The 27,051-nt window shown below is 53.4% G+C and overlaps 9 protein-coding genes across 9 annotated transcripts, besides 2 other annotated features; 4 read left to right on the top strand and 5 right to left on the bottom strand.

Moving 5' to 3' along the window:
* Positions 1-169: 169 nt before the first annotated feature.
* Positions 170-251, top strand: a tRNA (tRNA-Ser).
* Positions 252-713: 462 nt separating this feature from the next.
* Positions 714-1,338, top strand: PODANS_2_2490 (uncharacterized protein; the record flags this gene model as incomplete). The annotated part of the gene is made up of 3 exons (XM_001910959.1): positions 714-728; positions 879-1,117; positions 1,212-1,338. 3 exons carry the CDS (start codon positions 714-716, stop codon positions 1,336-1,338), a joined length of 381 nt encoding a protein of 126 aa, XP_001910994.1.
* A 443-nt stretch (positions 1,339-1,781) lies between these two features.
* On the bottom strand, positions 1,782-2,864 carry PODANS_2_2480 (uncharacterized protein; the record flags this gene model as incomplete). The annotated part of the gene is made up of 2 exons (XM_001910958.1): positions 1,782-2,635; positions 2,696-2,864. 2 exons carry the CDS (start codon positions 2,862-2,864, stop codon positions 1,782-1,784), a joined length of 1,023 nt encoding a protein of 340 aa, XP_001910993.1.
* Positions 2,865-3,365: 501 nt separating this feature from the next.
* On the bottom strand, positions 3,366-4,464 carry PODANS_2_2470 (uncharacterized protein; the record flags this gene model as incomplete). The annotated part of the gene is made up of 2 exons (XM_001910957.1): positions 3,366-3,758; positions 3,823-4,464. The coding sequence occupies 2 exons, from the start codon at positions 4,462-4,464 to the stop codon at positions 3,366-3,368; spliced, it is 1,035 nt and encodes a 344-aa protein (XP_001910992.1).
* A 113-nt stretch (positions 4,465-4,577) lies between these two features.
* Positions 4,578-4,633: a sequence feature (Similar to U2 spliceosomal RNA (RFAM RF00004) (Erpin+Blast+Yass: E=9.4e-07);~snRNA).
* A 569-nt stretch (positions 4,634-5,202) lies between these two features.
* Positions 5,203-6,033, top strand: PODANS_2_2460 (uncharacterized protein; the record flags this gene model as incomplete). The annotated part of the gene is made up of 3 exons (XM_001910956.1): positions 5,203-5,368; positions 5,428-5,524; positions 5,589-6,033. The coding sequence occupies 3 exons, from the start codon at positions 5,203-5,205 to the stop codon at positions 6,031-6,033; spliced, it is 708 nt and encodes a 235-aa protein (XP_001910991.1).
* Positions 6,034-6,803: 770 nt separating this feature from the next.
* PODANS_2_2450 (uncharacterized protein) lies at positions 6,804-15,480 on the bottom strand (the record flags this gene model as incomplete). Its single annotated transcript, XM_001910955.1, has 4 exons — positions 6,804-11,702; positions 11,784-12,129; positions 12,232-15,206; positions 15,352-15,480. 4 exons carry the CDS (start codon positions 15,478-15,480, stop codon positions 6,804-6,806), a joined length of 8,349 nt encoding a protein of 2,782 aa, XP_001910990.1.
* Positions 15,481-18,550: 3,070 nt separating this feature from the next.
* On the bottom strand, positions 18,551-19,404 carry PODANS_2_2440 (uncharacterized protein; the record flags this gene model as incomplete). Its single annotated transcript, XM_001910954.1, has 4 exons — positions 18,551-18,636; positions 18,694-18,890; positions 18,948-19,152; positions 19,221-19,404. 4 exons carry the CDS (start codon positions 19,402-19,404, stop codon positions 18,551-18,553), a joined length of 672 nt encoding a protein of 223 aa, XP_001910989.1.
* Positions 19,405-20,045: 641 nt separating this feature from the next.
* PODANS_2_2430 (uncharacterized protein) lies at positions 20,046-20,496 on the top strand (the record flags this gene model as incomplete). The annotated part of the gene is made up of 2 exons (XM_001910953.1): positions 20,046-20,134; positions 20,196-20,496. The coding sequence occupies 2 exons, from the start codon at positions 20,046-20,048 to the stop codon at positions 20,494-20,496; spliced, it is 390 nt and encodes a 129-aa protein (XP_001910988.1).
* Positions 20,497-21,409: 913 nt separating this feature from the next.
* Positions 21,410-21,901, bottom strand: PODANS_2_2420 (uncharacterized protein; the record flags this gene model as incomplete). The annotated part of the gene is made up of 3 exons (XM_001910952.1): positions 21,410-21,604; positions 21,665-21,712; positions 21,770-21,901. The coding sequence occupies 3 exons, from the start codon at positions 21,899-21,901 to the stop codon at positions 21,410-21,412; spliced, it is 375 nt and encodes a 124-aa protein (XP_001910987.1).
* Positions 21,902-25,587: 3,686 nt separating this feature from the next.
* On the top strand, positions 25,588-26,643 carry PODANS_2_2410 (uncharacterized protein; the record flags this gene model as incomplete). Its single annotated transcript, XM_001910951.1, has 1 exon — positions 25,588-26,643. The coding sequence occupies one exon, from the start codon at positions 25,588-25,590 to the stop codon at positions 26,641-26,643; it is 1,056 nt and encodes a 351-aa protein (XP_001910986.1).
* Positions 26,644-27,051: the final 408 nt, after the last annotated feature.

Genomic DNA, 27,051 nt, shown 5'->3' with positions numbered 1-27,051 from the left:
GCTGATATCTGACATTGTGTAGGGATACTACATCGACTTGCCGAGTTCTAGGTTGCTGGCGTTGTCGTTCAACAGATTTGATAAGACTCTTGACACTTTGTTCGCCCGCCGGAACAGAACGTCGTCTTATATGAATGCTACCTCCGCCGTGAAATTACATCAAATCATAGGCGTGGTGGCAGAGTGGTCTAATGCGCAAGACTAGAAATCTTGTTCCTTCGGGAGCGTCTGTTCGAATCAGGCCCACGTCGAAGAATTTCCTTTTGCTGTTTAAACTGGTTGGTTCGGTTTCTTTTTGTTGATTTTGGGTTCAAAAGCACTGCAGAAGTGAAGCTTTTCGTCAAGAAAGTGGCAATCTTCTGAATCTTGATGAGGCAACCCCGAACTTGCTGCCGCCAAAAGCTCAATGTTCGGTGTCAAGTGGGGCAGCAACGGCGCTCCGGCCGAAGCTTGGCACGGGCCCAGCACAAGCCACAGGAAGCTACCCCGCCCTGCTAATGCGGAGCCCTAAATTTTTGCTGCAGGCCACAATTTGTTCAAAAATTCCCTTGCTCGATTTTCCTCTCTCCACCGCCCGCAAATCGCAACGTCCACCCCTCCCCCCAGACTTTTAACCACCACAACCAAGGCGCAGGATATCAACCTCTTTGCGTTCTCCTCACCCCATCCAACTTCCACCGGTCAATCTCTTGAACCTCTCCTCAACAGTCGCAATGGCTCCCATCGCTGTACGTATACTCATGACCAACCTCATCATCACCATCCCCACCTGAAATGACCATCGCTTTGCTGTTGGCCCAGTCCACCATCATTGCAAAAAGATGGGAGATGATGGCGTGAAGCAGTAGGCTAAGTCTTTCTTTTTTGGGATATCACAGAAGAAGTCCACCAAGGGCAAGGGCCCCAAGGTCACCAAGAAGTTCGTCATCAACGCTTCCCAGCCCGCCTCGGACAAGATCTTCGACGTTTCCGCTTTTGAGAAGTTCTTGAACGAGAGGATCAAGGTCGAGGGCCGTGTTGGCAACCTCGGCGAGACCATCAAGATCTCCCAGATTGGCGATGGCAAGATTGAGATCATTGCCCACAATGAGCTTTCTGGCCGTTACCTCAAGTACTTGTAAGTTTTTAAGTTTTTTTTTGTTTTTTTTGCGATAAAAGCCAAAAAAGAAAAGAAAATGAGGACATGTGTGCTGACGGTGCGCACCAAACAGGACCAAGAAGTTCCTTAAGAAGATGCAGCTTCGTGACTGGCTCCGCGTCGTCTCCACCTCTAAGGGAGTGTACGAGCTCAAGTTCTTCAACGTCGTCAACGACGCTGAGGAGGAGGATGACGAGTAAATTGGTGGTCTATCTGTTGAGCGAGGGAGGATATATCCGAAAGGAGTATAATCTGGCAAGACAAGAGATACCAGAACAAAAATGGGATCATTGGTTGTGCATAGCGGTTGGGAGAAACGGGGTCAATGAAAAGTGACAACGCCGCCGTTGCGCGGCCAGGCGTTCTGGCCAAAAACAAGACTTGAAGTTCTGTTGTTTGCTTGTGATGTGTATATGTTGTCTCTATTGCTCTTAAGTCTCATATGCGTCCATATCCATTCCCTTGGGTATATATATATCGTCCAACCCTTCCCTTTTGCCCTCCAACTCTTTGGGTATAATCTATGCAAACATCAATTCTATGAATTTATCTCCGTTTCTTCCCGTCATGCAACACCACACCCCTAATATATCTCTTGTTTCTCACCCTCTATTCTCCCTCCCATAGGCGTCTCCATCTGCAACTACTCCGGCAGCGCCCTCATAACCCCCTCAAACGCCACCAACGCCATCGCATTAGCAGGGAAAGCCCTCAAGAAACAAGGCAAAAACCCCCTCCAATACCCCTTGGGCCCATTCTCTTTGTAAACCGCCCTTGCAGCCTCCCTCCACCTCCTAAACCTCCTCTCCCCATCCCTCAACCCGCCTCCCAACGGGTCCGTCATGATCCTCTGCTTCACCACATCACTCGGGTAACTCATGACCCAAAAGACCTGCGCCGACAACCCCCCCGCCCAGAAATTGATCACCGGCGCAGACCAAGAAGTGTTATTCCTCATCCACCGGCTAAAAACGTCATAACTCCCCCACCAAAAGAAGAAGCACCCTCGGAAGATGAGAGTAGCCCCCAGACCGTGGTATATCCCCCTTATACCGTGGTATTTGTAGATTTTTCGTAGGGCGTCGATTGGCCCGGTGTATAAGCGGTCAGACTTGGAGGAGGAGTATTGTGTTTGGAGACGGGCTTTGATGTGCTCTACGGGGGCGGCGACGAAGGAGACGGTGCAGCCGGAGAGGATACCCGCTAGGCCGTGGGCATAGGTGGGCAGGGGGATTACTGAGGGGGGGAGAAAAGGGTCGTTTGGGGGGTGGTAGGAGGCGAAGAAATTGGTGGAGATGAGGCGACGGTAGAAGGTTAGGGAGCCGAGCATGATGGAGTCCATGAACATCCATCCTACTAAAGGGGGTGTGGCGCCTTTGTAGAGGCCGAAGATGCCTTCGTTGCGGATGGTGGAGGTGAGGCATGCCAGGGGACCGGAGAAGCGGGTGGAAGAAGAGGTTTGGAGGCGGACTTTGATTGTGTCGAAGGGGTGGCCGACTGAGAGGGAGGGTTAGTACAAGCGCGGGGGAGGTCATGTTAGGGAAGGGGGAGAGGTACCGGCTAGCTTGGCGATCCCGGAAAAGACACCCGCGACGAAGCCTTTGTAGTGTTTTGCTGAGGCTTGTTGTTGTTGTGGTGGTGGTGGTGATGTTGACGGGACGGGTTGGAGTGGTAACTCCGGGTTCGGAGGGGGTGCTGGGAGCACCGGGGTGGGTAGTTTGGTCATTTTGAAGTGTCAATTGAAGGAAGAAGAGGTAGAGTGCTCGAGGGGAGGGACCAAAGACTCGAGGACGCCCACGGAAGGGTCATAAAGGAGTGTGGTGCCGTGGTGTTGGAGTCATCTCGAGGTGTGGACTTCGGCGCAGGAAGATGTCGGCACACTCGACACCCCACCTTGCGGCATCGGGGACAGGGGACGAGCTTCGAGTGATGCGCCGGCGGGCAAGCAGGATGACTGGTCTTGGCGGATCTTCGACACTTGTGATTGACGCTCGATGTTTGAGTTGAAATATCACGATCCGTTAACGTTGGAGGTATTTTGGTAGGTATTTAGTTACCATTAATTAGTATTTACAACGGTCGCCTTCATAGACCGCACCCGTGATGTACACTGTTCAACACCAATTCCGGCTCGCAACTCCAACAGGGTATCACACACAGCTTCATTCCAAACAGTCCTTTCCCCCTTCTCCTCATGTTTCCAGGTACCTGATCCAAGACTCTAAACTCAGAACTTCTTTCCCCAAGCCGCTGTACCACCAATGACCTTGCCCAGCACATATCCACCATAGATGCCGACCAGGATAGTTACTGGCCATCTCTGCCAATCTCTGTCCCAGTCCAGAGGAATGGGGACAGCGCCCAGCCAAGCACCAACAAGCGCACCCGCAAGACCTCCAAACGTTTCGTCCAACGGCGCGCGGAAACCACCAACAGCAGCCCAAGCACTAGCATCGACACCATGAACGTAGAAGAGCGGGAAGAGTCCCAGCAGAGACAAGTGGGCGGCGCAGAGAAGCGTATGAGACCCGTGGGTGAGGAAAGGCGCACCGAAAAGAACCATGGAGGCGTAGATGAACGGAGTAACGAGAGCAGTGATGAGGAGCGAGAGGGCGGCGAGCTGTGTCACGACTAGTAGTTAGTACTTGATTCCTCGCAACGAAACGGCAAGCATAACAACATACCACATAGGCATTGTTTCCCCCCTCCTTCGCCCTCTTCTTGCTCGTCTTCTCCCCCGGTCTTGGTTTGGCCTTCTTCGCCGTATCATTCCCTCCGCGCCCAGCGACAGGAAGGCAGATAACGGCATAGACAGCCTGCAGCGCGGCCGTCAATGGCAACGTGGTCGAGGACATGGCCGCTACTGGGTCCTTGACCAGCGAGGAGAACCCAAAGGCGAGGACTCCCGACAACAACAGAGGTTGAGCATGGCGGAGGGTCTGGGCGAGCGGCGTCTGGTTGATGGACACCGGGAGGAGGTTATACGTCTCGGCTGTAGGTGAAGCACTCGATTCGACCGTGACGGTTTGGGACGCAGCGCCCTTCTTGCTGACTGCCGAAGCCATGGTTATAGGGTCTACCAAAGGCATTGACGTGTGTTTGTTACAGCTTGAGGACGAGAGAAAGGGGACAACATTTGCGCGCAGGATGATACAGATACCAGATCCCTGAACAGGAAGGTCGAATCGCAAACAGCTCCAGCCAAACCCGAACCCTGAGACTACGCCTGCCAAGCTCTCTCTCCAACACGCTCGCACGTGAGGACTGAGGACGGACGCACTGACCAAATTGACCAGTAGGTGGGGCAGACTGAAGCGCACAGACATTTTGCACCCGCCGAAGAATTTGCAGGCGTGCACAGACCATCCAGATCGAGTATATATTCAGCGCTCCCCTCCCAAATTTACTTGGTTTCTTTTTTTTCTTCTTTAGCTCTCTTTGCCTTTTGGCTTAGATCAAGTGTAGTATCTGTTCTTTTCAGTTTAATCTCTGAAACTACTCTACGGAGTAGAATCGTGATTATCCTAATTTTTGTCTCTCGGCTGACTTTCCTCTGGGCTTGCCCATGATCGTCGGCCATAGTGTCCCTGGTATTACACTGCCTCCAGGCGACGCGAACCCAACCATCTTTTTCATTGCATTCTTGGGATTATTTCCTGGGATGCGAGGAAGAATTTCCTGTCTTGTGTGTTGGTTGAATTGATGGTGAATTGCTGTCTGAGTCGCTGTTTGTCGACCAATTTTTGATGCTTCCGTCGAGTTATTGCCTGCTGTTGATGATATCCGTGACTAAACTGCGACTCCCATTCCATGGGTTAAATTTTCCCTGCATAGATCCTCTCGTGTCTTCCCATCTCGAATCTGAAATAACCAAGGCCTGACAGCAGTTTGGCATCATTAAAAATCCTTCTCTTGCTAACCAATTGCCCGATAATCCGACCGTGCAGCAACTGTGGTGTGGACATCTCAAAAATTGAACAGTGTGTGTGTGTTTGGCAACCTTTGACACCCAACCTCAACCTCACTCACAACCACCACCACTCTCAATCTCACCCAACGTCAAAATGCCCCCCATGATCGACCCCTCCCTCTTCGACCAAATCAAGTCCAAGATCGAAGAGGACACCACCGTCCGCAAGGAGCTCGAGCAGATTGTCGACGAACTTCACCAGCATGTCTCCTTCACGCAGGGTTTGTTATCCAAGATTCACTCAACCCCGCGGTCAAAGTGTATGTCCCCCCCCACTGCCGGTGTTTTGAGCGTATAGGCTGATAATGTTACCTGAAAGACGCAACCCTCCTCCCCCAAGTAGAAGAGGGCATCAAATCCCAAGTCGCCACCGTAGGCAAGCTCTCAGCGTTTGCATCTCAATATCCTTACTACAAGTACGTCCCCTCCTCCCCCCTTCCCCCCATCCCCGCTCCCCAATGTTTACCATCATCTCCCCAGATACAACCACAAATGGACCCGCCCCCTCCAAGACTCCCTCTCCACCTGCCTCCTCTTCACCTGGCTATCCACCCACACCCTCCTCACCCCCCTCCAGCTGGCCACATACTACTCCGTCCCTTTGAACCTCACCGCCCAAGACGATGCATTCCACATCACCACCGAGGAGTACCTCCTCGCCCTCGTCTCCATAATCGACGACCTCTCCCGCCTGGCGATGAATTCCGTCACGCTCGGCGACACCGCCCTCGCGGTGGAGATCTCCGCCTTCATCAGGGACCTGCACGCCGGGTTCCAGGTCTTGAATCTGAAGAATGACATCCTGAGGAAGAGGGTTGACAGCATCAAGTATGCCGTGAAAAAGGTCGAGGATGTGGTTTATGATTTGAGTTTGAGGGGGTTGATTCCTGCTGCTGGGGCGGAGGACGAAAAGAAGGGGGAGTGAAAAACTCTCATGATAAGAAACGGAATGATCTTTTACATGATCAACAAAGGTGAAAGGTGCTGGGGGCTTGATCAAGAGTTACCATGGATCATCAAAAATATACGTGGCGAGGGCCCGGCTGAAAATGAACAATACAATACTATTTTAGTTACCTCACTCAAGCTTATGGCCCGGCAATTCATGTCTTCATGATGGCCACAGATCAAGCGAAGAGCTAACGCATTACGAGTGGAATATTTTGTAATGCCCATCCCTTATATGTTTCTCCTTAGCATCAAAGGGCGGCCGCCTTATGGCCACATATCAAATCACAGTGATCATCACTGTTGCAAAGATTCATGAGGCATGATGAGTGAAGATCAAGATGTAATTCATATCCCACACATAAAGTCATAACATACAATTCTCAATTCCCATCTCAAGAAACCAGAGCAAATCTCTTCCCTCTTCCTCCCTAATTATCATCCGCAAACAGCAACAGAAACCAAACCAACTCTACCCATCAGATCAAGCAGCAGCCATCATAATCGTCTCATCCACCCCACCACCACCAAATTCCCCTCCTCCACCATCCATCGTCACCAAAAGAAACTAAGTACCATAACCGCCTTATCATTTCCCATCATCATCAATCTTCATTTCCCATCGTCAGACCGAAAAAAAAAAGAGTTGAAAAACGAAAAAAGAGAAAAAAACGGTCATGTCCTCATAAAAGCCTCATGCATTCCTCCTCCGTGTCTTTTGTCTTGTGTTCACCAAATTTGCAAACTTTAACCTCTCGTGAAAAGACGCTTGAAAGCACCACGAATACCGCCCTTCTCTTTGGTCTCGCTCTCCCGCACCTTCTCGCGCTTCTCCTGCCTCTTTGCTCGGTGAGACGCTGACTCGTGCTCGCCAGTGCTGCTGATCGAGGCGGCACCCTTGCTGATGGAAGCCTCGCCGACAGAGGCGGCCGAATCTTTAGTGTCAAGCACATTGGCTGTTGATCTCTTGCTGCTTCTTGGCCGGGGGACCTCCTCGTCACGAACAATCCGATCCTCGGACCTGCGTACTCTAGGCTCGCGATGTTCGCGGTGCTCTCGGCTGCTGGGTCGATAATCGTCGTCACGAGCCAGTCGGTCATCAGACCTCTCTGACCGCTCTGATCTCTCGGACCTGCGAGCCCTGGAGCTGCGACCAGTGCTGGAGCGCTTGAGTTCGGGTGGAAATGTCCTGGAAGCTGAAGGTGGCATGGACACCCCTTCTCTGGAGTTCAAGACGGGCTCCGTCTTCCTGCTGGAAGATGGCACATCAAACTCCACGCTGGCGCGGCTGTGACTATGGCGACGACGGCGGTGCTCAGAGCGTTCAGCGCGGTCACGATCAGAACGATCACGTTCGGAAAGATCACGCTCAGATCGTTGACGGGGTGCTGATCTCTCCTTGACGCGCTCTTCTTTGGCTGGCGAGGTGGGAGAAGCTGGTATCTCCTCCCTGGCCCTCTCGAGTTCACGGAGACGGCGGCGCTCCTCCTTTCGCTTGTCGTGAGCAGCCTGCTCCTCGGGTGTGCGTTGCTTGCGAGGGCTTCGGTGTTCAGGAGGATAGTTGCTGTCTTTGTCTTGTGCGGGAGGAGTGCGAGGGCGCTCATCAGCGCCAAGAGAGCGAGACGAATTGTAGCTCTCGGATCGGTGGCGGCGAGAATAAGAGTGCCGCGAGCCGTCCTTGCTGAGATCTCGATAGTCGTGAGCATCACCAAGGTCACGATCACGGCTTTCAAGATCACGGTAAGAGCGGCTCGAGTGATGGCTACGGCGTCTTCGTCTGCCTTCATCAGTCCTCGACCTGTCTTTGTCTGCTGAGAGGTCAGTCACGAGAGCAGAAATTTCTTGCTCGTCCCTCGATCTGCGCCTCCCTCTTTCTCCATCGGTAAACACTTGCACCTCCTTTCCTTTCCCCTTCACGTCAGAATGCATTTCGGTTAGACCAAGGACATCGGCTCCTGGATTTTCGGTTGTCGGACTTCCTGGCGGGCTGAGAATATCGGCTGTGGCGTACAAGACGACGGCGGCTGCCACCATCTCTTCCGCCTGCTTGATCGTGTTTCTGCGCTGCCGGCGCAAACTGCGCATCCGGCCTAACTCGCGAGCCACAGGGTCATTGAGGTCAGGAAGAATAAGAGCAGGGGTGGGTACACGGAAGTCAACAATGACTTCTTCTCCTTGGGTTTCATCGGGTCCTCGGGATCCTGGAATTGTTGACCTTTGAGTGGTAAGAACGGCATCGTCAGTTATCGTTTCCTTGGGACCAGCAGAAGTAACAGCAATAATAGCAGGCCGCGCGGCAACAATGTCCTCACCATCACTCTTCGCCTCTACACCACCCCTCGCCACCTCTTGGCCGTCCCTCTTGTCCACCATGTGGAAAGATTCAGTGAGCGGAACCGTCTCGCTTACAGCCTCAGAAGACTCGATTGTCGTGTTCTTGGCGCCATCTTGGGGAAGAGAGCGGCTGGAGACCTTGTCCTTGGGTTCGTCATCGAAAATGGCGGCATACGCCTCCAGGCGCTTCACCGCATCACTAGACTCTTTATCCGAAGCTGTGTGGGCAGCCACGGCGGTGGCAGCACCCAAAGCACCTACAACGCCTGCACCAAGGGCGAGTTCCTTAGCAAAAGACTTGCCTTCAGAGGTTTCTTCTTTCTTCGACTCCTCAGTCGAGGTAAGACCCCTGGAAAGAGATTCGGAAGCAGTCTTCTCGGTAGGCAGCGAGAATGATGTGTCAGTTGGCAATGTGTAGGTTGTGTCAGTCGGCAAGGTAAAAGATGTGTCAGTAGGTAGTGGGTAAGTTGTCTGTGTACCGAATGAGAGATTGGTATCTCTAGGATCGTAGTCCGAAACAACGTCATCACGCTCAACCTGGGCCAAAGACTTGGGGAGCGAGCGTTCGGTGACTGGAGCCTCCTCCTTGGTCGCTTCAACGGCGGCAACCCCGAAAGCAGCAGCTCCGGCGGCAGCAGCCACAGGAATGGCAAAGCCGGACACAGACACCTCCTTAGGGGCGTCAGGCTTGGTGGTAGACTCAACATCGGGTTCGGCGGCTTGTTGGGCAGTCACTTCGACGGCAGGCTCCACAACCGTCTCGTTGACGGACTTCTCCTCAACAGCTGCTGCAGGGGCTTCTGTTTCGACTTCACTGGCGACCTGCTTGAGCGAGGCAATGGATTGGTCGATGAGAACCGCTTCCTCTTCGGTTGCCTCCTTGGGGATGGATTCTGCTTCAATCAGGACAAAGTCCTCAGAAGCAGCGTCAGAGATTTGCTCCGGTTCCTGGGCCGGGACGACTACGGGCGCCTCGTTCTCAGCCACGACTGAAGCGGTGTCAATAGCTGACTCCACAGACCTGGCTGAGATCTCCGAAGGAACAGCAGCAGCAGGAACGACGTGCTCAGCATTAACATGTTCCTCGACAGAGACGGGCGGCTCGTCAATGCTGCGTGATTCGCTGACACTAGTGGGCTTGTCAGTCTCGATAGGCTCTTCGGCAGCGGCAATGACAATCTCCTCGGTGGTGGCAGGTTCATCGGCAATAACAGACTTATCGGCAACAGCAACAGGCTCGTCAACTTTGATCGGCTCCTCAGTCTTCTCGGATACTTCAGGCTCATCAACAACAGCCTTCTCGACAGCGGCAGGCTCCTCGATTGAGGCGGCGGTAGCGGCGATAGCAGCAGCAGAAGCAATGCCGGCAGCAACCGCAACAGCAGCAACTGGGCTGTCGGACTTGTCGTTTTCGGCTTGAGCATCGTCGACGGACTGGGCGACCTTGGCATCTGATACTTCAACTGGCTCAACCTCCTCAGTCTTCTCCACAGACTCGACTTCGGGAGCAACCTCCTCCTTCTCCGGAACAGCAACTTCCTCAACCACCGACTTCTCAACTTCTGGGGTGCTGGTGACATCGACGGATTCTTGAACGGCAGGGGTTTCGGTGCTAGACTGTTCGATGATGGGCTGCTCCTTCTCCTCCTCAGACTGCTGAGTGGCTTCCTCCACAGTAATGCTAGCATCATCAGTGACGACAGGAGAGGAGTCTTCAGTGGGCTCCTTGGTCCTAGAGGGGGGTTCTTCCAGAGCTTCTTCAACGTCAGCGGATGGTGTCTTCACCTCTGGCAGGGTGGGCTCTTCGATCTGGGTGCTCTCCACAACTGGTTCGGCCTCGGCGACTGGCGCCGTCTCCGCGTGGGCGATTTCAGGTTCGGGGGCTGCCTCAGTCTCTGGTTTGTCGTCCTTGGCCTCGGGCTCCTGGATGGAAGACGCCGGTTCCTTGGACTCCGCCGCCGCAAGATCCTCGTCCGATGGTGTGACATCAGACTTGTCCTCTTCCACTGTCTTGACAGCCTCCTTGTCGTCCACCGTGACTTCTGTCTCATCGGTCGTCTCCGGGACGACCTCCTTCTCGCCAGGGGTATTATCGATATTAGGTGTGTCAAGGGTATCATTGTTGTGTACAGAAGAAATAGCCGCACTCGCGTCCTGGGTATCATGGGTATCATGGGTAATGGGGGTATCATGGGTATCCGGTTGTTGCAAGTCCGTGTCCGTGTCCTTTGGCTCCGAAATGCATTCTGAAATCTCCTCTCCTGCCAAGCCACCGGGGGTATCAAGCAATACTGGGATTGGGTGTTCCTCACCTGAAGCCTTCTCATCCTTGTTCTCGCTGGGGATTGGCCCAACGGTGTCCTTACTCTCCTCCTGCTCAACCTTCTCGACAGTCTCGGGAAGGGATCTGGCCGCCGCGACAACGGGCTCAGCAACGACCTCCTTGGGTGCTTCGATAGGCGCCTCGACCACGGGTTCAGCGGCAACATCCTTGGGAGCTTCGACGGGAGCTTCGACGACAAGGGATCTCTCGACCACTGGCTCAGGCTGGGACTCTTCCTTGGGTGCCTCGACACTCTCAGCAGCTGGGGCGATAACTTGCTCGACCGGCTCAACAGCGTTGACCTCCTCGACTGGATCAGCCTTGGGCGCTTCAGCAGCTTCAGTCTTGACGTCTTCGACAGCTTCAGCCTTGACCTCTTCTACTGGCGCAGGCTTGGCCTCCTCGACAGGCTCGGGAGTCTTGGTCTCCTCAGCGGGCTCGGCCTTGGCCTCCTCCACAGGTGCGGGAACCTTGGTCTCCTCAACAGCTTCAGTGGCGGTCTCGGCAACTTCAGGCTGAGCCTCTTCGACAATTTCGATCTTGGTCTCCTCAGGCTTGGTCTCAGCGACTTCAACCTTGGCGTCCTCGGTTGAGGCAGGCTTGATCTCTTCAGTAGGCTCGACCTTGGCGACCTCTTCGACAGGAGCAGGAGTCTCCTCGACAATAGCCCTGTCGACAGAAACTGGGGTGCTGTCAACCTCCTCAGTAGAGGCGGGGGCAGCAACTTCGGTTTCAGTCTCAGGCTTGACTTCAGCTGCAGGCTTCAGGGGTAGTCTCCGGGGCCTCCTCGACGGGAGCGGCCTTCTCCTCAACGGTCTCGGCAGCCTTGGCGGATTCTTCGACAGCTGGAACAGCCTCAGCAACGGAAGCACTCTCAGCTTGAACAGCGGCCGACTCTTCCTCGGTCTTCTCCACAACTGGAGTCGACTTGTCAGCTTCTTCGGCAGCCTTATCAGCTGGCTCAGAAAAAGTCGCAGCAACAGTGTCGGCTACAGAAGTGGCAGCCTCAGCAACAGTCTCGGTGGCGGCAGCAACGGTTCCGGCAACAGCAGCAACAGTCCCGGCAACACCAACCTGCTCCTTGAGCTCGGCGACGGTCTCGTCAGTAGACTCGGCAGCCTTCTCAGCTTCGGGCTCGGCAGCCTTCTCGGCGACAGGCTCGGCGACAGGCTCATCGGCAGCTTCGGTAACCTTCTCCCCAACTGGTTCGACAGCCTTCTCAGCAACCGGCTCAGCAGACTTCTCCTCAACGGGTTCGGTGACCTTCTCAGGAGTAGACTCGACGACAGTCTCCTCAGCAGGCTCGGCAGCAGGCTCGGCAGCAGGCTCAGCAGTCTTCTCGACAGCAGGCTCAGCAGCGACCCCCTCCTTGGCCTCCTCGGGCTTGGCAGGCTCCTCAGCAGTCTCGGGCTCGGGCTTGTCCTCAGTGACTGGCGCATCTTCCTTGGCGGCAGATTCCCTACAGCATATCGTTAGCCTTTGAATGCAACTGATAACGCGACAACCGCATAAACTTACTCAACTGCGGGCTTCTCCTCCTTGACTGTCTCCTCCGGAGCGGGAGCGGCGGCGACCTCAGCGTAGGACTCCTCCTTGACCTCGGGCTCCTCCTGCTTGGAGTCCTCGACGGAAGTTGGCTCAGCTTCTTCCTTCACCTCAGAAGTAGGCTCCGCGGCAGGCACATCCTTCGCCTCCTCTACTGGCGCTGGGGTGAGCTCCTCCTTGGCCTCAACAACGGGCTCAGGAGCAGACTCCTCAACCTGAGCCTCCGTGGCTTCGACCGCGGGCTCATCCTTTGTCTCGGTGGCGGTTTCCTCCTTGGTCTCGACAGCAGCCGCGGCGACTTCAGCATAAGACTCCTCCTTGGTCTCAACCGCTGGCTCATCCTTAGCCTCAACGGCAGGTTCCTCCTTGGTTTCAACGGCAGGCTCCTCCTTGGTTTCAGCAACCGGGGGCTCAGGAGCAGACTCCTTAGTCTTAGGGGCTGGCTCTGGGGCATCCTCCTCTTTAGCTTCAACAGCAGGCTCAGGAACAGACTCCTCCTTGGTCTCGGGTACTGGCTCCTCCTTGGCCTCAACGGCAGGCTCAGGGGCAGTCTCCTTGACCTCAGCCACTGGCTCATCCTTGGACTCAGCAACTGTCTCAGTGGTGGTGTCCTCCTTTGCCTCAGCAGCGGGCTCATCCTTGGTCTCGGGAGCAGGCTCTTGCTTGGCTTCGACAGCTGGCTCCTCCTCGGTCTCAGGGACAGTCTCCTCCTTGGTCTCAGGAGTAGCCTCCTTGGCCTCGGCGGCGGGCTCAGCAGCGGCAACTTCAGCGTAAGATACATCCTTGTCCTCCACAGTTATCTCTGCAGCAGGCTCATCCTTGGGCTCCTCGACCACCTCGGTCTTGGGCTCAGCAACAGCTTCCTTCTTGGCTTCGGGGGCAGCGTCGTCCTTGGTCTCGGGTACGGCATCCGTGACTTCTGGGACAGCCTCAGTCTTAGCCTCAGGGGCGGCCTCTTCCTTGGTCTCAGCGGTAGGTTGTTCAACCTCAGCAACAGGCTCGTCTTTCTCGTCAGAGGTGGACTGCTCCTTGGTCTCAGCAGCAACATCCTCCTTGGCTTCAGGCACAGCCTCAACAGGGGCTTCGTCCTTGGCCTCTGCGGGGGCGCCGACGACGGGCTCCTCCTTGACCTCAGCAGTAGGCTCCACAACAGCCTCTTCCTTGGTCTCTGTGGCAGTCTCCTCCTTGACTTCAAGGGTGGCCTCAACGGCAGGCTTGGGAGTGGCCTCCTCATTAGCATCAGGAGCAGCCTCCTCCTTCGCCTCGGGAATGTCCGCAATCTTGACATCAGCCTCCTCAGTCTTGATTTCGACAGCCTCTTCCTTGACCTCGGGAGTCTCGTCCTTAACCTCAGCGGCAGCCTCCTCCTTGACCTCAGGAGCGGCTTCCTCCTTCGCCTCAGGGATATCCTCAGTCTTGACCTCAACCTCTTCAGTCTTGATCTCGGGGGTACCCTCCTCCTTAACTTCAGGGGCAGCTGCAGCGGCTTCCTCGTTGACTTCGGAAGCGGGCTCCTCCTTCACCTCGGGAGCAGCCTCAGCCTTGACCTCGGTCTCGGGGGCAACCTCCTCCTTGACGTCAGGGGTGGCCTCCTCCTTGGTCTCAACAGCAGTCTCTTCCTTGGCGACCTCGGCAACTGGTTCATCCTTGGACTCTGTGACAAGCTCGGCGACAGTAGGTTCCTCCTTCGCTTCGGCAACTGACTCAGCGACAGCAGGCTCCTCCTTGGCCTCGCTAACTGGCTCGGCAGCAGCGGCCTCCTCCTTAGCCTCAGGGACTGGTTCGGCAACTGGCTCCTCCTTAGCTTGAGTGGCGGGTTCCTCCTTGGTCTCAGGAGTAGGCTCAACCTCTGGCTCGGCAGTCTTCTCAGACTCAGCAGGCTTGACGTCCTCAGCAGGTGTTGACTGCTCAACAGGCGTAGGCTCTGGGGTGGCGTCGGCAACAGGGGCGGATTCCTCCTCGGTCTTCTCAGCCTCGTTAGCTGGCTCCTCAACCTTGAACGCCCCAACCTCCTTGGTCTCCTCTTGAGGCTTCTCAGCCTCAGGCTCAGACTTGAGATCAATGACAACGGGGGCAGCACCCTCAGTAACATCTGGGGCCGCAACCTCAGCGAAGGACTTTTCGGCTTCGACCACTGTCTCGGCAGCAGGCGCCTCCGCGACGTCCTCAGACTTGGACTCGGCAGCTGGCTCCTCCTTCACCTCAGCGGCAGCCTCTGCTGGCGTGGGGTCAGCAGCAGGTGTGGAGGCAGCCTCCTCGGCAGCTTCTGGCTCAGGGGCGGGCGTTGAGGACGCAGCATCTTCGACCTTCTCTACTGGAGCAGCAGCTTCAGCGGCGGGAGCATCATCTTCTGTGGGCTTTTCCTCCTCCTTGACCTCGGGTGTGGCGACCTCAGCAGCGGGAGCTTCAGTCTCCTTGGTCCCAGTCACCTCGGCGACAGGCGTTGGCTCAGCAGCAGCAGCAGGGGCACTGGTTTCCTCAACCTTCTCCTCAGTCCTGGGCTCCTCGTTCTGCTTGCTCTCAGCAGCAAGGGCCTCGAGACTGCGTTCCTTGACCTCCTTAACCTTGGGTTGCTCTTCAGTCGCAGGGGCTTCTGATGTTGGCTCGGCGGCAGCGGGGGCAAGAGAGTCAGAAGATGTAGCAGGTGTCGAATCGACGCTGCTCTTGTTCTTCTTCTTTTTCTTCTTGTTCTTCTTCTTGGCGGCCGAAGCCTCCCCCTCGGCTTCCTCCTTGGCCTCCGTTGTCGGCTCCGGCGTCGGCTCCGCGGCTGGTGTCGGCACAGTTTCGGCTTCGGGTTGTGGCTCGGCTTCCTTCTCGGCTTCCTTCTCAGCCTCCTTGGCTGCCTTCTTCTTCGCTGCCTTCTTCTTGTTCTTCTTGGCGTTCTTTGAGAGAGGGGCTGATGATGGCTCTGAGTTGGTGAGAGAGGCTATCGAGTCCCTGGGATTATGCTGGTGGGTGAAATCGCCATTGCCTGATGTGGTGTGTATCAGCAGACATGTCACATGTGTAGCAGGATTGGGACCATGTTGGAGAAAACTCACCCTCAATCTCTTGATCGTCCATCTCACTCTCGGATACTTGGAGGTACTTCACATCTCCATATTTGGCTTCCTGTATTTGGCTAAAGTCGGCATACTGAACTTGATCATAATCATAGTCGCTTTGGGCCCAATGAAGGGTGGTCCTAGCTGGACTAAACTCGACATCTTGAGGGAGACTCATACTTGTGGGACATCTACCTCTGCCTTGTCGGAGGAAATCTCGACGGACATGACCTGAGGGGCTCTCTTATTATTCTCCATGCAGACGGACTTGTGGCCTGGTTACGGCTCGGCTGGTTCTGGCTCGTGGTATATCGGAAGGCTGCAGATTGGGTGCCCAAAGTGAGAAAAAGGTGGGGCTTTCGTGCTGCGTGGTGGCCGTGTGCCGTGCAGTCTGGCTGGACGATGTCGGGGACGGGCCTGCTTTCTGGAGGGGTTGTTTAATGTATGTCGTGTGCTGGAATATGCACAGTCGGCAGAGGGGGGGTGGTGTGTGACGGGCTGTGGTTGGCCGCGACTCTGATCAGACCGAGAGAGGAAGTCTCGCTCGTAGGTAGGGTGGGTGATATGAGAGAGATGTGAGGCAGACGGGAAAGAGAGAGAGAGGAAAAAGTAAACAAGACGACGGTGAAGATCGGATCACTGTTTTTTTGGTCGGTTTTGTTGTGTTGGGCAACAAGAGAGGAGAGAGAAAGAAAACAAAGCCTCGGTCTGAAGCAGGAAGGCAAGAAAGGCGAAAAGATGCAAAATTCTTGCCTTGACCTTGTCGAGAATTCTCCAGTTGATGGGAGCACCCTGGTGCAAACAGACGAGAGTGAGGGGCAGGTGCGTAAAAAGATGGGTGCGTCTGAGTCTTGGCAAGAACATTTCAAACCCATCACAACCCCACGCAAGAGGTCAATTCGGCTGGTCTTTTCGCTCAAGTGACTGCATTGAACCGCAGACATTGGCCCACCGACCTGCAGTGGCGCCACGTCGAATGGATACTACTCGCTGGAATAGAGCATATCACCTCGAACCAACCTTCCCTCTTCATCATGATATCTTCTACAAGGAGGCAAATCACGCAAGCTACCAGTGTAGCACAGTCCCAAGATTGGCCAAATCTCATGGGGATCCGCAGCTCATTACATAGGCCATCACGGTAATGACTGACTGACTGAACATCAGATGAAGAAGCCACCCATATAAAATGAGGCATGGCCAAAGAACAATGAGCGTTATTGGGGTGATATTGGGCTTCAACAACCACCATCCCCTTATTCACTCCATCCCGATCCTCCCGGCTTGACACCTCTTCTGTTCCTGTCCCTGAACCACACATACGCACCCCTCAAAGTGTGGCAGCTGGTGGGGTGGTGAGCATGGCAGAGACGGGAGTCCCAGTGACAACCCTTCACCCCTCCAAACCGCGGGGAGCCCCAAGTATTTCGAACTTTCTTTCGCAGATCCAGAAAAAGCGCCAAAGGGTCTACCCGTGTGGCCGCCGTAGGTGTGTGATGGTGAAAAAGAATGGAAAGGTGTGGTGTCACTGGCGTGCTACGTGGTTATCTGCCTGTGGAAGAACCGCCATCTCTACCTCCTTGCCGCGGCTGGCCCGCCCTTCTTTTTGTTGTGTGGGGGATCCACAGATGCCAACGCATCAGCCAAAGAAATTTTTGGTTCGTTCTGATTCGCATGGCCTTCATGGCAAATGTCGCACTTGATTTGCTTCGATATTCTCATGAAATGGATCGAAGACCTCACAGGGCTACACAATGAGGGAAATATCAAATCGCCCAACGATGCTGGCGAACGTCAACGGCGAGGGGGTCGTCTGGTAGGCGTTGACATTCGTGGTTCGCTGTAGGATGCTAGTTATTGGACACCCTTGTCCATGTTCCCTGCTAACATTTGATAGAGGAACGTTGGAATTGGTCCATCTTTTGTACCCCGGCCCGGCTGCCGCATGCAAGGGTCGTCGGCCGTCTCGGTCTGTGCTTCGATATTCACACCTGTCTCTGCTGATATCTCTGGTTTACGAATGGTGATTGCTATTCTGGAATAATTCATGGCTGGAAACATTGTCAAACCAAGCAGATATGTAGCGAGAATCATGCAATATCATTCCCGGTCCCCGATTCAAGACTCAAACCGCCCAACCCCGCGTTCAGCTTCAATAGCCTCAAGGGCATCCATGTCAATATCAAAAAACCCAACCTCCCCGCGGTAACATGGTCTCCCTCTAGCGCCCGAAAGACCAAGAAACAAAGCTTGTGATGATCGCCGAGGACGATAACCTCCAATGCTTCGCGGGGCATCTGTGAATGATCTTGAAGATGATGGAAGAGCGCCATGTAAAATAAACTCAACTCAACACCCTATCTATCTATCGTATCTACCCCAAGCGCTTCCAGTTACCTCCCCCTCAAATCTCTTCATCTTGCCTGATAACCATCAAACACCTCTTCCGACACCCCAGAAAGGTGGCAATCATAACCACAACCCCTCATCTTCAATATCCTCTCCATCCGCCAGAACCGTCGCAGAATCAACTCTCGGGTCCTGGGTCCCAAAGCCAAGACATCAAAATCCAACGATAACAAAAAAGCGGTGAGATCAACCCCTCATCGGTAAGGCTGTTCTCATGCATTAGACCCGTGATGAAATGCCCCACGGTTACCAGCATCTCGTGATGGGGAAATCTGTAAACAAAAGCAGACCAGGTGATGCCATCATGAATTCTTCTTGGCCTGGGCGTGGGGAAAGGCTGAACCCGCGAGGCTGGGAACCCAGTCTCCAAGTCTCCAAACGCCAAGTGGGACATGATCTCCCAAAAGTGAAGGATTTCAACAAAGCTTCATGCATGCAGCTTCTCCCTCCCCTATGTAGGTATGTTATGCAGTGCATCTGCCCTAGGAAGATTCCACGTGTGTGTATGTGTATGGAGCGTGCTGTGGTTGTGCTGTGTGAAGATATGTCTCCTATGCGACCCTCCCATTACCTACATCAAAATCCGTAAAACCTCAAAAACGCCAGTGCCATCGATCGCAACGAAAAACCAAACTCCAGGGACCGTCGTAAAGATGATATGATATCAAAAGCAAATCCACTTGTCTTCGTCCTTGGTCTCCCCCCTACCCGTCACACCAACTGCTCACTGTTGGAAGCCCTCCATACCGAATACAATGAGAAAAGAAGTCGGTGCCTCGTGTATTCATCCCCCACGTCATATAGTGTTATACAGCATGTCATCATGCCAAACCCGAGACTTACATGGCCATCTCGGCCTTGAGTCTGTTGAGTTCCGCCTCTTCGTCGTCTTCGACCGCGGGCGCCTTGCCCTTGTTGTTCTTGACTGCAAGGGGGTGTTAGCGATGCAGGATTCATGCTTCAAGCTTACCAGTCAACTTACGTTCTCCGGTCGCCACGCTCGGCAGACGATCTGCGTGTACTGTGCCAGTCTCGAGCATCTTGTCCTCCAGATCCTTGGCCATGAGCTCGTCCAGCTCCGCATCCAATTCTCCGTCGTCGATGGACTGGCCAATGTTGACCGAGCCGATGGCAGCCGCGATTTCCTCGTTGAGCTGATTGTGCTCTTGGAGTTTTTCCCTATATCCACCATCAGTACCATCGCACAAAAATAGAAACCAAACTTTCGGTACGTACATGGCCTCGTCGACCTTCTCGGGCGTGAGCTTGCCGTGTATTGACTTCATGGCTTCGCTGGCTCTCTGCATCGCTTCGAACGTCTCCTTGTTGATGTTGGCAGACTCGATGGCATTAATCTGGATTTCGAGGGTTTCGATGTGGTTCATTGTCTTTTCGAGGTTGCCCTCATAGACCTTCTTGCGTCGCAGGGCATTCTTGGCCGCTATCACACGAGCCGTCAGCGTCTGCCAGCTGGGCGATAAGCAAACAAAGCGCAGATAAAGGACTTACCAGTCTTGTTAGTGTTTACATGCTTCCTGGCCTCCTTCTCCTGCTCCTCGATCTGGCGGAGAATGTGGGCTTCCCTTTTCTGCAGCATCTCCAGGTTTGTCCGCAGATCCAGAATGACATTCTTGGGGGTATCCTTCCGCTTCTGCGCGGCACCACCACCGAACCAGCCCCAGATGCCCGACATGACTGATTATCGCGAGTGAGAGATCGAAAAATCTAAGTATCTGGGATGGGATTCTCTGTGCGATGGAGGTGCAAAATAGCAAACGCGGTTGTGGACGAGTAGGTTTGAGTTTCGGTGTTGAGCGAGGGTCGGTGCAGGTGATCAAGTTTGCCGATGACGCCTCAGCAACGTTTGGCGGGGTCACAGCCTAACGCCAGGCACCTCGCTTTCTCTCGAGACAGGGTCTGAAACGGAGCAAGTGAACGCGCAAGAACCAACGTAGGACTTGACAAGAAGAAGCGCTGCGTAGGATTATCGCTGGTTAGGGTGACGAATGCACAGTGAGGAGTTGTCTCTGGCCAGAACAAGGCTGCCTATCGAGATGCTTCCAGTGATGCAAGGCATTCCAACAATGTGACTGGCGATTGCGGCACGCGGATGCAAAGGCCACCCCCATCCCGGACTTTACCCGGAGGTATCATGTGATCTTATCAGTCTGGGTGACTAAGCAGTCTCATGCTATCGTCCCATTCATCGACGTGAAGGCAGGAGTTTCTTGACAGTGCAATACTGCGGTATGAGTTCTCGTTGAAAGCAGAAGATTCTTTTGCCGTCAAATCTAATTCAAGAATGAACTATACACACTCTTTTTGGCTCACAACATGTCTTTCGGTCCGCTTCCCTCCCAACTGTGTCTGCTCTCCTCCCTGTCCCAAAAAGATATTGGTGATAAAGTGAGGTTCCTGGGATGGTGAGTGCTCTTGAAACTTGTCACCTTCAAATTTCAAGGAATGAAGCTGACGGTGCTCCAGTGTAACATCCTATTCCACCGAGTCTGGCGTTTTGACCTTGCAATACAGAGGGTCTGAGGACAGACAACTCACTTTCGCCTCGGTCGATGTCAACCTCGTTCTGCAGAGTCTCAAGGCGGAACAAACACGCGTTGGCGAATGGGTGAATGTCATCGGATATGTCACCTCGACCGACAGCAAAAAGCTAGGCGACACGAATCCGGTGGTTGAGGTCCAAGCAACACTTCTTTGGTCGGCTGGTCCCCTCAACCTGGAAAAATACGAAGCGTCTGTACAGGCATTGGACGGTGAGGAGAGTTGAGTTAACGCCTAACAAGTGCCTCTCTCAGGACTCACTCATCGACTTTTGCGCACCCGCTGTTCGCAATTGTGGTGATATTTCCCGAGCTCACGATTACAGCCATTTCCGAATATTGTCCGCCACATGCTACCCTCTTCGTGCCAGTACAACACTGATCAACAATATCAGACGGCGGCGCCGACACTGTGCTACAGCATATGTCGTAGGACGAGGTCTACTGGGAACTTACTGTCCGGAACTGGGGCCGGAATGACCGCAATGACGGCTGTGGATGCCTTCAAACCTGCATACGGCGCCGCTCTGCTCATCATTTGCTAATGCTTGACGATGCATGGGCTCTAATGAACTATGGGATCTGCACAAATCGGTTGCCTTGTGGTAACTGCTTCGGATTGGCTCGATGGAGGTCCCGGGCGATTGGACGTGTGAACGACCACACGGCTGCCATAAACGTCTCTTGGTGCGCACCGCAACACCGCACAACAGAAGTCACAACATATCGCCTACGTTGTCTCAGGCGACTTTCATCGGGTCCCAGATGCACGAGGAAAACAAGCAATATTCCAATTGGAACGAGTGGAGGCTTTCGAATTTGGGCTAGCTCTCTCGGTTGCAGAATCCGACGCGCATCATGCACTGCAGTTATCCGCCGAAGATAGGAAAACGCCGTTCCATTGCCAGATGGCACAATATTGCTGGTCGACCAAATACTCTACAACCACCATAACACAACAATCGATATGGCACATGCACCTCAAACCGCCAACTTCAGTCACTCTGCTTCACCATTCGCCCCTCGTGGCTTGCTTCCCCACGTTCCACATTGATCCCTCTGCTACTGTCCCCTCATCAGGCATCCGAAACGATCTGAACCAAGCTACCTCGTGCCCGATAGTGGGTATCCCCCAAACTCTCATCGTCTGTCATCCCGATGGCTTCTGGGCTTTCTCCGTCTACTGGACGATTCACTGGTGCCGCCCGACTTCCCGAGTGATACAGGTGCGTGAAGAGGTCGCTTGAGGGATTTGCTCGAACTGCCGGCTGCTCGCGCTGCTGCCTGTTTCTCCCACAGCTGCTTCGACTTGACGCATATGTCGTCTATTTGCTCCTGGGGGCATTGTCAACGTTGGGGCTCGATCGGAGCTCTGGTGTGGAATCGGCGGCTCACATCTGACAGGCAAGGTCCTGGTGTGGTGATCAAGAAGCCATCTTCACCCTGAAAGTTTGCACTCGTCAGCCTGTCGCAAACCTCACGGAAGGGCATTTTTCACACCTCTCGAGTAAAAGGCCTCACGCTCGCGTCGGGTCCGAGGTAATACTGAAGCTCCTGAGTGATGACCTTTTTGTGGATATCCAGATTGGGAATCCAGTATCTGTTCATCGATTCAGGCGGCGAAGACGACATTTTGGGCGACGGGAAATAATGATAATGTTGGGAAAAGGTACTGAGCTCCCTGTCATCGTCATTGTCAAAGCAACGGGAACTCTGGTGTCCTTATATGCCTGTGTTGAACCAAGGTCCTTGGCTGAGGTGGTCAGTTGAAGCACGGTTACGGTCGAGGAGGCTTGAGAAGAATGTCACTAAGTACAGTACCGCTTCCATCCTAGTGTTCTTCTTGGTTCTAGCCATTCAGGGACATCCTTCTACAGGCTCGTGGAAGGCACAGTATTGCATGTACGGAATCTCCAAGGTGCCATTCTACTGGTTGCCCAGAGCTTGACCTCGTCCGCCTCACTTTTTTCTCGCCTCGTCTCACGCCAAAACCACCACACACTTGCCCTTGAGCAGTTTTTCCTCGGTATTCTGCCTCCTCCAGAAACACACATTGTGTTTCATTTGAATTAGTCCATATGATTCCGGGTCGGAGGGTGCCCATTTCAGCGCCATCATACCAGGCGCTATGTCACCCTTGCTCTCATTCACGGGGCCCAGTGTCACGGATTGTCTGCAGCCCTATCAGCTTCGCAGTAGCTCAACCGACAAACGACACTGCGGTAATTGTGTATCATCGTCAGGTGCCGCCCGGCGGCAGAATCTCCCGGATGTCTCTTTTAGTTTCTGCACGAAATGCGATCTGCTGATCCGTCTCCCTGGTTCTTCGGAAAGATTGCCACACCCGGTTCTCGTGGCTCAAACCATGCTCTTGGCCCATGGCTTGTGGGTGCATCGAGGTGATCTTCTCGTTTCATCGCAGAGGTTATCGTCCACATCGACTTAGCGTTTGAGGCTGTCTGTTGATCCGGCGATAGGTTGCAATGAAGCTCGCCTTGTCCTCAAACCTCTGATCAGTGCTTCGGTCTAGAGCTTGTATCTCGGTGTTCATTTACGGCCGATCTTCTGTTTGATCCATGGTATTAATGTTCATGATATGCCTTTTCTTGGTCATTGGCTTTTGTTTGGTTACTTATGCCGGGCGTGGATGCATGTTGTCAATAGCATTCGTATTACTGGATTACGGGCAGCCGTTCCTACATTAGCTGGTCAGCGCTCGGCGGGATTCCAGCCCCATATCACCTCGCAGAGAACCACAGCAGCAGCACTTTCATCTTAAGCCTCAATGGACTTGACACAAACTGGGTGATACATCCCGGGTGGTGGAGCTCAGGATGTCTTCAAAATATCACTGTATCCGCTCGCCGAAGTTTTGATCTCTCATGTTGATATTTGATCAGCTTTTTTAGCTCTGAGAGTAAATACGAGGAGGCTACACCGCCCGACATCTTTCTGCTTCTGGGCAAGCAACTCCAGTAGGCTGCTGAAACTGACAGCAGAGCCGCGTCATTGTTCCCTCATAAACCTCATGAAAGAGATCTCTGAACCGATATTGGTTCCCTCCTTGGGCTTATTCCAACGAACATGAAGACATGTCTTTGGACAATTTCCTGCACAATGGAAGGATTCCTGGAACAAAAGGCTGGGATTGGTTGGCCAGCCGCAAGCTGGCTGGCTGGCTGGCTGGCTGGCTGACTGTAGGTATGATTGTACGCACATTGCATGGTGCATTGCATTGAGACAACAACCACTCACTTCCTGGGATCAGATGTGTGACTGGAAGGGAATATCAAGCCAAGGCGCATTTTTAGGGGCAGGATGAGGAATAACATGGGGGGGTTTGTGGATTGGGTTAGGCGAGCCGGATCCTGCGTATGTAATGGGCTTGCGTTAGGAGGGTATTGATCTGACGTATGTAGGATTGTGGGTTTTGGTTGTGGTGGGAATGTATGTTACGTATAGACCGGTCGAATATGTACCTATATTGCATAGGTGTGGGAAAGGGATTGATGAGAGCCAAAGTGGCGATAACTAGTTGAGATACGTGGTTCGAATGCTGGTGTTTTACTTACTTCTCCTTACTTGCACCTTAAACTGTGTTTTCAGGCTTATTTTTCTTTTTCGATGAGGAATCTTACATGAAGCTACCTACTGTGACAAAGAATATGTGGGGGGGGGAGGGGGGTTGAACTGTAGGGGGGTGATGTAGTCCATCAATTGCCGTATAGAGGAGCTCACGAGGGGAGGGATCTTGGGCGTGGGTGTGGATTTTGCCACTGTCAGCTCACCTGAGCTTGAGGAATAAAACAACACATCGTGCATTGCTTCATGTCTGGCGACAACAATGCTGGGGGGTGAAGCAAGGCTTTCTGAAGATCAGGGAGATGAGGAGGGAGTAGGGCGGGTGATCCGTCGATCTGTGGATCTTTGATCGGTTTTGGGATCTAAAGTAACAACACCCCTTGTTTGTATCGGGCACAGGTGCTGGGTTAGGGGTGAAATATGCTGCATGGCTTGACTGCGAATAGCCACATCCACAGGCCTAGGTATACAGCCTTGTTTAATGTCTGGTTTTGAGGAGGAGGATGCTATTGTTCGGGCATGATGGTTGAGGCTTGGATCTGGATATGGGGGGCGATATCGCCAGCGAAGAGTGTGAAGATGAAGGAAGTAGCATCTTGTGATGAGATGTTGGGAGTGTGCAGCTTGATGGATCAAACATACCTAGGTAGGTGACCGGTTGTATCTTCTCTGATGTCAAATGTGAAGATTTGTATGTTTGCCGAACTTATTGTTATTGTCATGGTTGTTTTACCTTGCGGTTGCTTGAAGTGGCTGGGCAAACACAACAACAGATACGATCATTAATCATGAAAGTCTGTCCACATTTACTCACCTCATCTACCTGGTAGGCATTAGACCTCTACGCATACTGCCAGAACAGAACCTGTACAGTAGCCTCCATATACACATGATATCAGACCGATCTTCCCCATGATCTCGTAGAACTCAAGATCCCAGACATCATAAGGTACAGCCCCGTCTGCCCGCAATTGCCATATCTGATGCTTCCGGTCTTTGAGAAGGAGCGGGAGCCTTTACTGGCATCATCGTTCTTTCCTCATAGGTATTTGTCCACTATTGCCGACCGGCTGAAAATGGAAAACGTCGGCCTACCGGTGAAAAGGATGTACCTGCCAGTTGAAGTCGAATCATCGCACGGTCAGCCAAACTCTGTTTGCCCTTTGTCTTTTGAAATTTAGGTTACCTGCTGCTGGAAACTTGCATCCCAACTGAACTCTTCTTCCTCTTCCTCGTCTCAACTTTTTTGAGGTCGGAATTGCGTAACAAACTTATTCTTTATACTCTTCCTTCTCTTCCACACATGTTCGTTATGCTCTCCATCATCATCATCATCCTCCTCCTCATCCTCCTGATCCTCCTCCTCCTCCTCTGCCTCCTCCTCTACCTATACGGTCACGGTGTTGTCATCTAACACCATGGACGAGATGGAGAAGCCAGAGGAGTCGAAGTTTATCTGCCAAACCTGCAAGGCTTCGTTCGATGACAAGCAGACGATGATCAATCACTGGAAGACGGAGTATGCGAAGGGAAACAGACACTACTTCTGGTTTGTCTATGGCTTCTTGTTTTCCCCGTTTGTCCCTAACCTCTTTCTCTCAACAGCGAGAAATGTATGATGATGTTCCGCACCGAGGGTGCTGCCGAGATGCACTACAAGCAGGTAAGGACTCTGGTGACTGCCCGCGTTACTCTTAGCTAAGTCCTAGATACAGTTCCATCAGATTGACCAGAAAATGGTTTGCCCCGGTTGCAAAGCCACCCTTGTTCGCATGAGCGGCTTCGTGGATCACATCGAAAAGAACCGATGCAACACAATCTCCAATGAGAGATTCCACGAGGAGCGAGAGAAAGCCTTGAGATTTGCCCGCCAGCTTCAGATGGTGCCTGGTCAACATGAGAACAAGGTTGCCACTTTCACCGCTTGGAGTGGCAGTAACAAGGGTCCTGCCCATTACACCCAGTATCTTTCCACAACGGAGGACGAGACCGCGGGCGACACCCTCTCCTCTCTCCGTCCTCTGGTTGACAGCAGCCACAAGCCGGATCCCGTCACCTTCCAGATGATGTCGCTGGGTCAGAAGGGCGATTTGCTGACTGGGCCGGGGAGCGACCATCCGGAACAGTCAAGTGAGGCTGGGGACATTAAGGTGCTCTTCCCGAGCTACACTGGTCCTGCCACCACCCCCGCTGTTGCTCCTGCGCGTCGCGCCCCCGCGCAAGCTCAAGATTGGCGAGAGCCTGAGAAGAGACCGGTCTATGACAGACACGATCCTCGCAACCCCAATTGGGACCCCAAACAGTACTATAACCAGTATACCAGAAAGTACGGGTGTCCGAGGGACAGGTGCATGTATGTCTCGTCAAAACGGCCCAATTTAATAAGCTTATGTAGTGACGCTTTGTTTAGCAAGGCGTTCCCCACCAGCAATGGTCTCCGAAACCACATTCTAACACATCCGACCACTGGTTTCCAAGTGCAGTGCCCAGTGTGTTCCAAATGGTTCGACACAAACGCAGCACTGGCCCAGCACGCTGAGTCCGAGGGTAGCAAGTGCAAGATCCGCAAGTCGGAAGACTACGCCCGCTTTATGGGCCAGTTTACGGCTGGTATGGTGGATACAAAGATGGGGTCGGCGGGTATGACTGTGTATACTGTGTCTGCCCAGGCCAAGAAGACCTTCGGTAACAAGAAGGATGATGAGGAGGACAAGGGTGTTGATGGTTGGGGCGAGGAGAAGACCGAGGAGAAAGCTGAGAAGAAGAATGATGCTTTGGAGGGTCAGTGGTGATCTCGTTAAGTGGGTTGATGGCTGTGAGGGGGCTCGCCGGTGAGTTTTATTGTTTGGCTTTGACTGAGAAAGACGTTTGCGTTGATTGGGTTTGGCTCTACAGTTGATCTTGGGATGCATGCTTGAGACTCGGGGAGGAGTGCTTATGATCTCATTAGGTCTATTAGCTACTATCATCGGTAGCTATGCATAGCGAAGGCTCATAGATGATATTCTTAGATGTACGTAGTGCCTCAAGGCAATGCAGCGAGACTTTACTCAATTACTATGTACTTTGAGTCTAGTAACTCCCACCAGGTTATGTTAGTGCTGCCGTGATGAATATCTCCATCTTGTAGTTGTCCATGGCAACATGTCTATCACCAGTACAATTGTTTCAGCTCAATCACGGCAATAATAGACCCGTAA

This window comes from Podospora anserina, chromosome 2, assembly GCF_000226545.1.
Source record: "Podospora anserina S mat+ genomic DNA chromosome 2, supercontig 2".
Lineage (NCBI taxonomy): Eukaryota > Fungi > Ascomycota > Sordariomycetes > Sordariales > Podosporaceae > Podospora > Podospora anserina.
The sequence above is the reverse complement of the archived record's forward strand: the minus strand, read 5'-3'. Positions and strand labels throughout refer to the sequence as shown.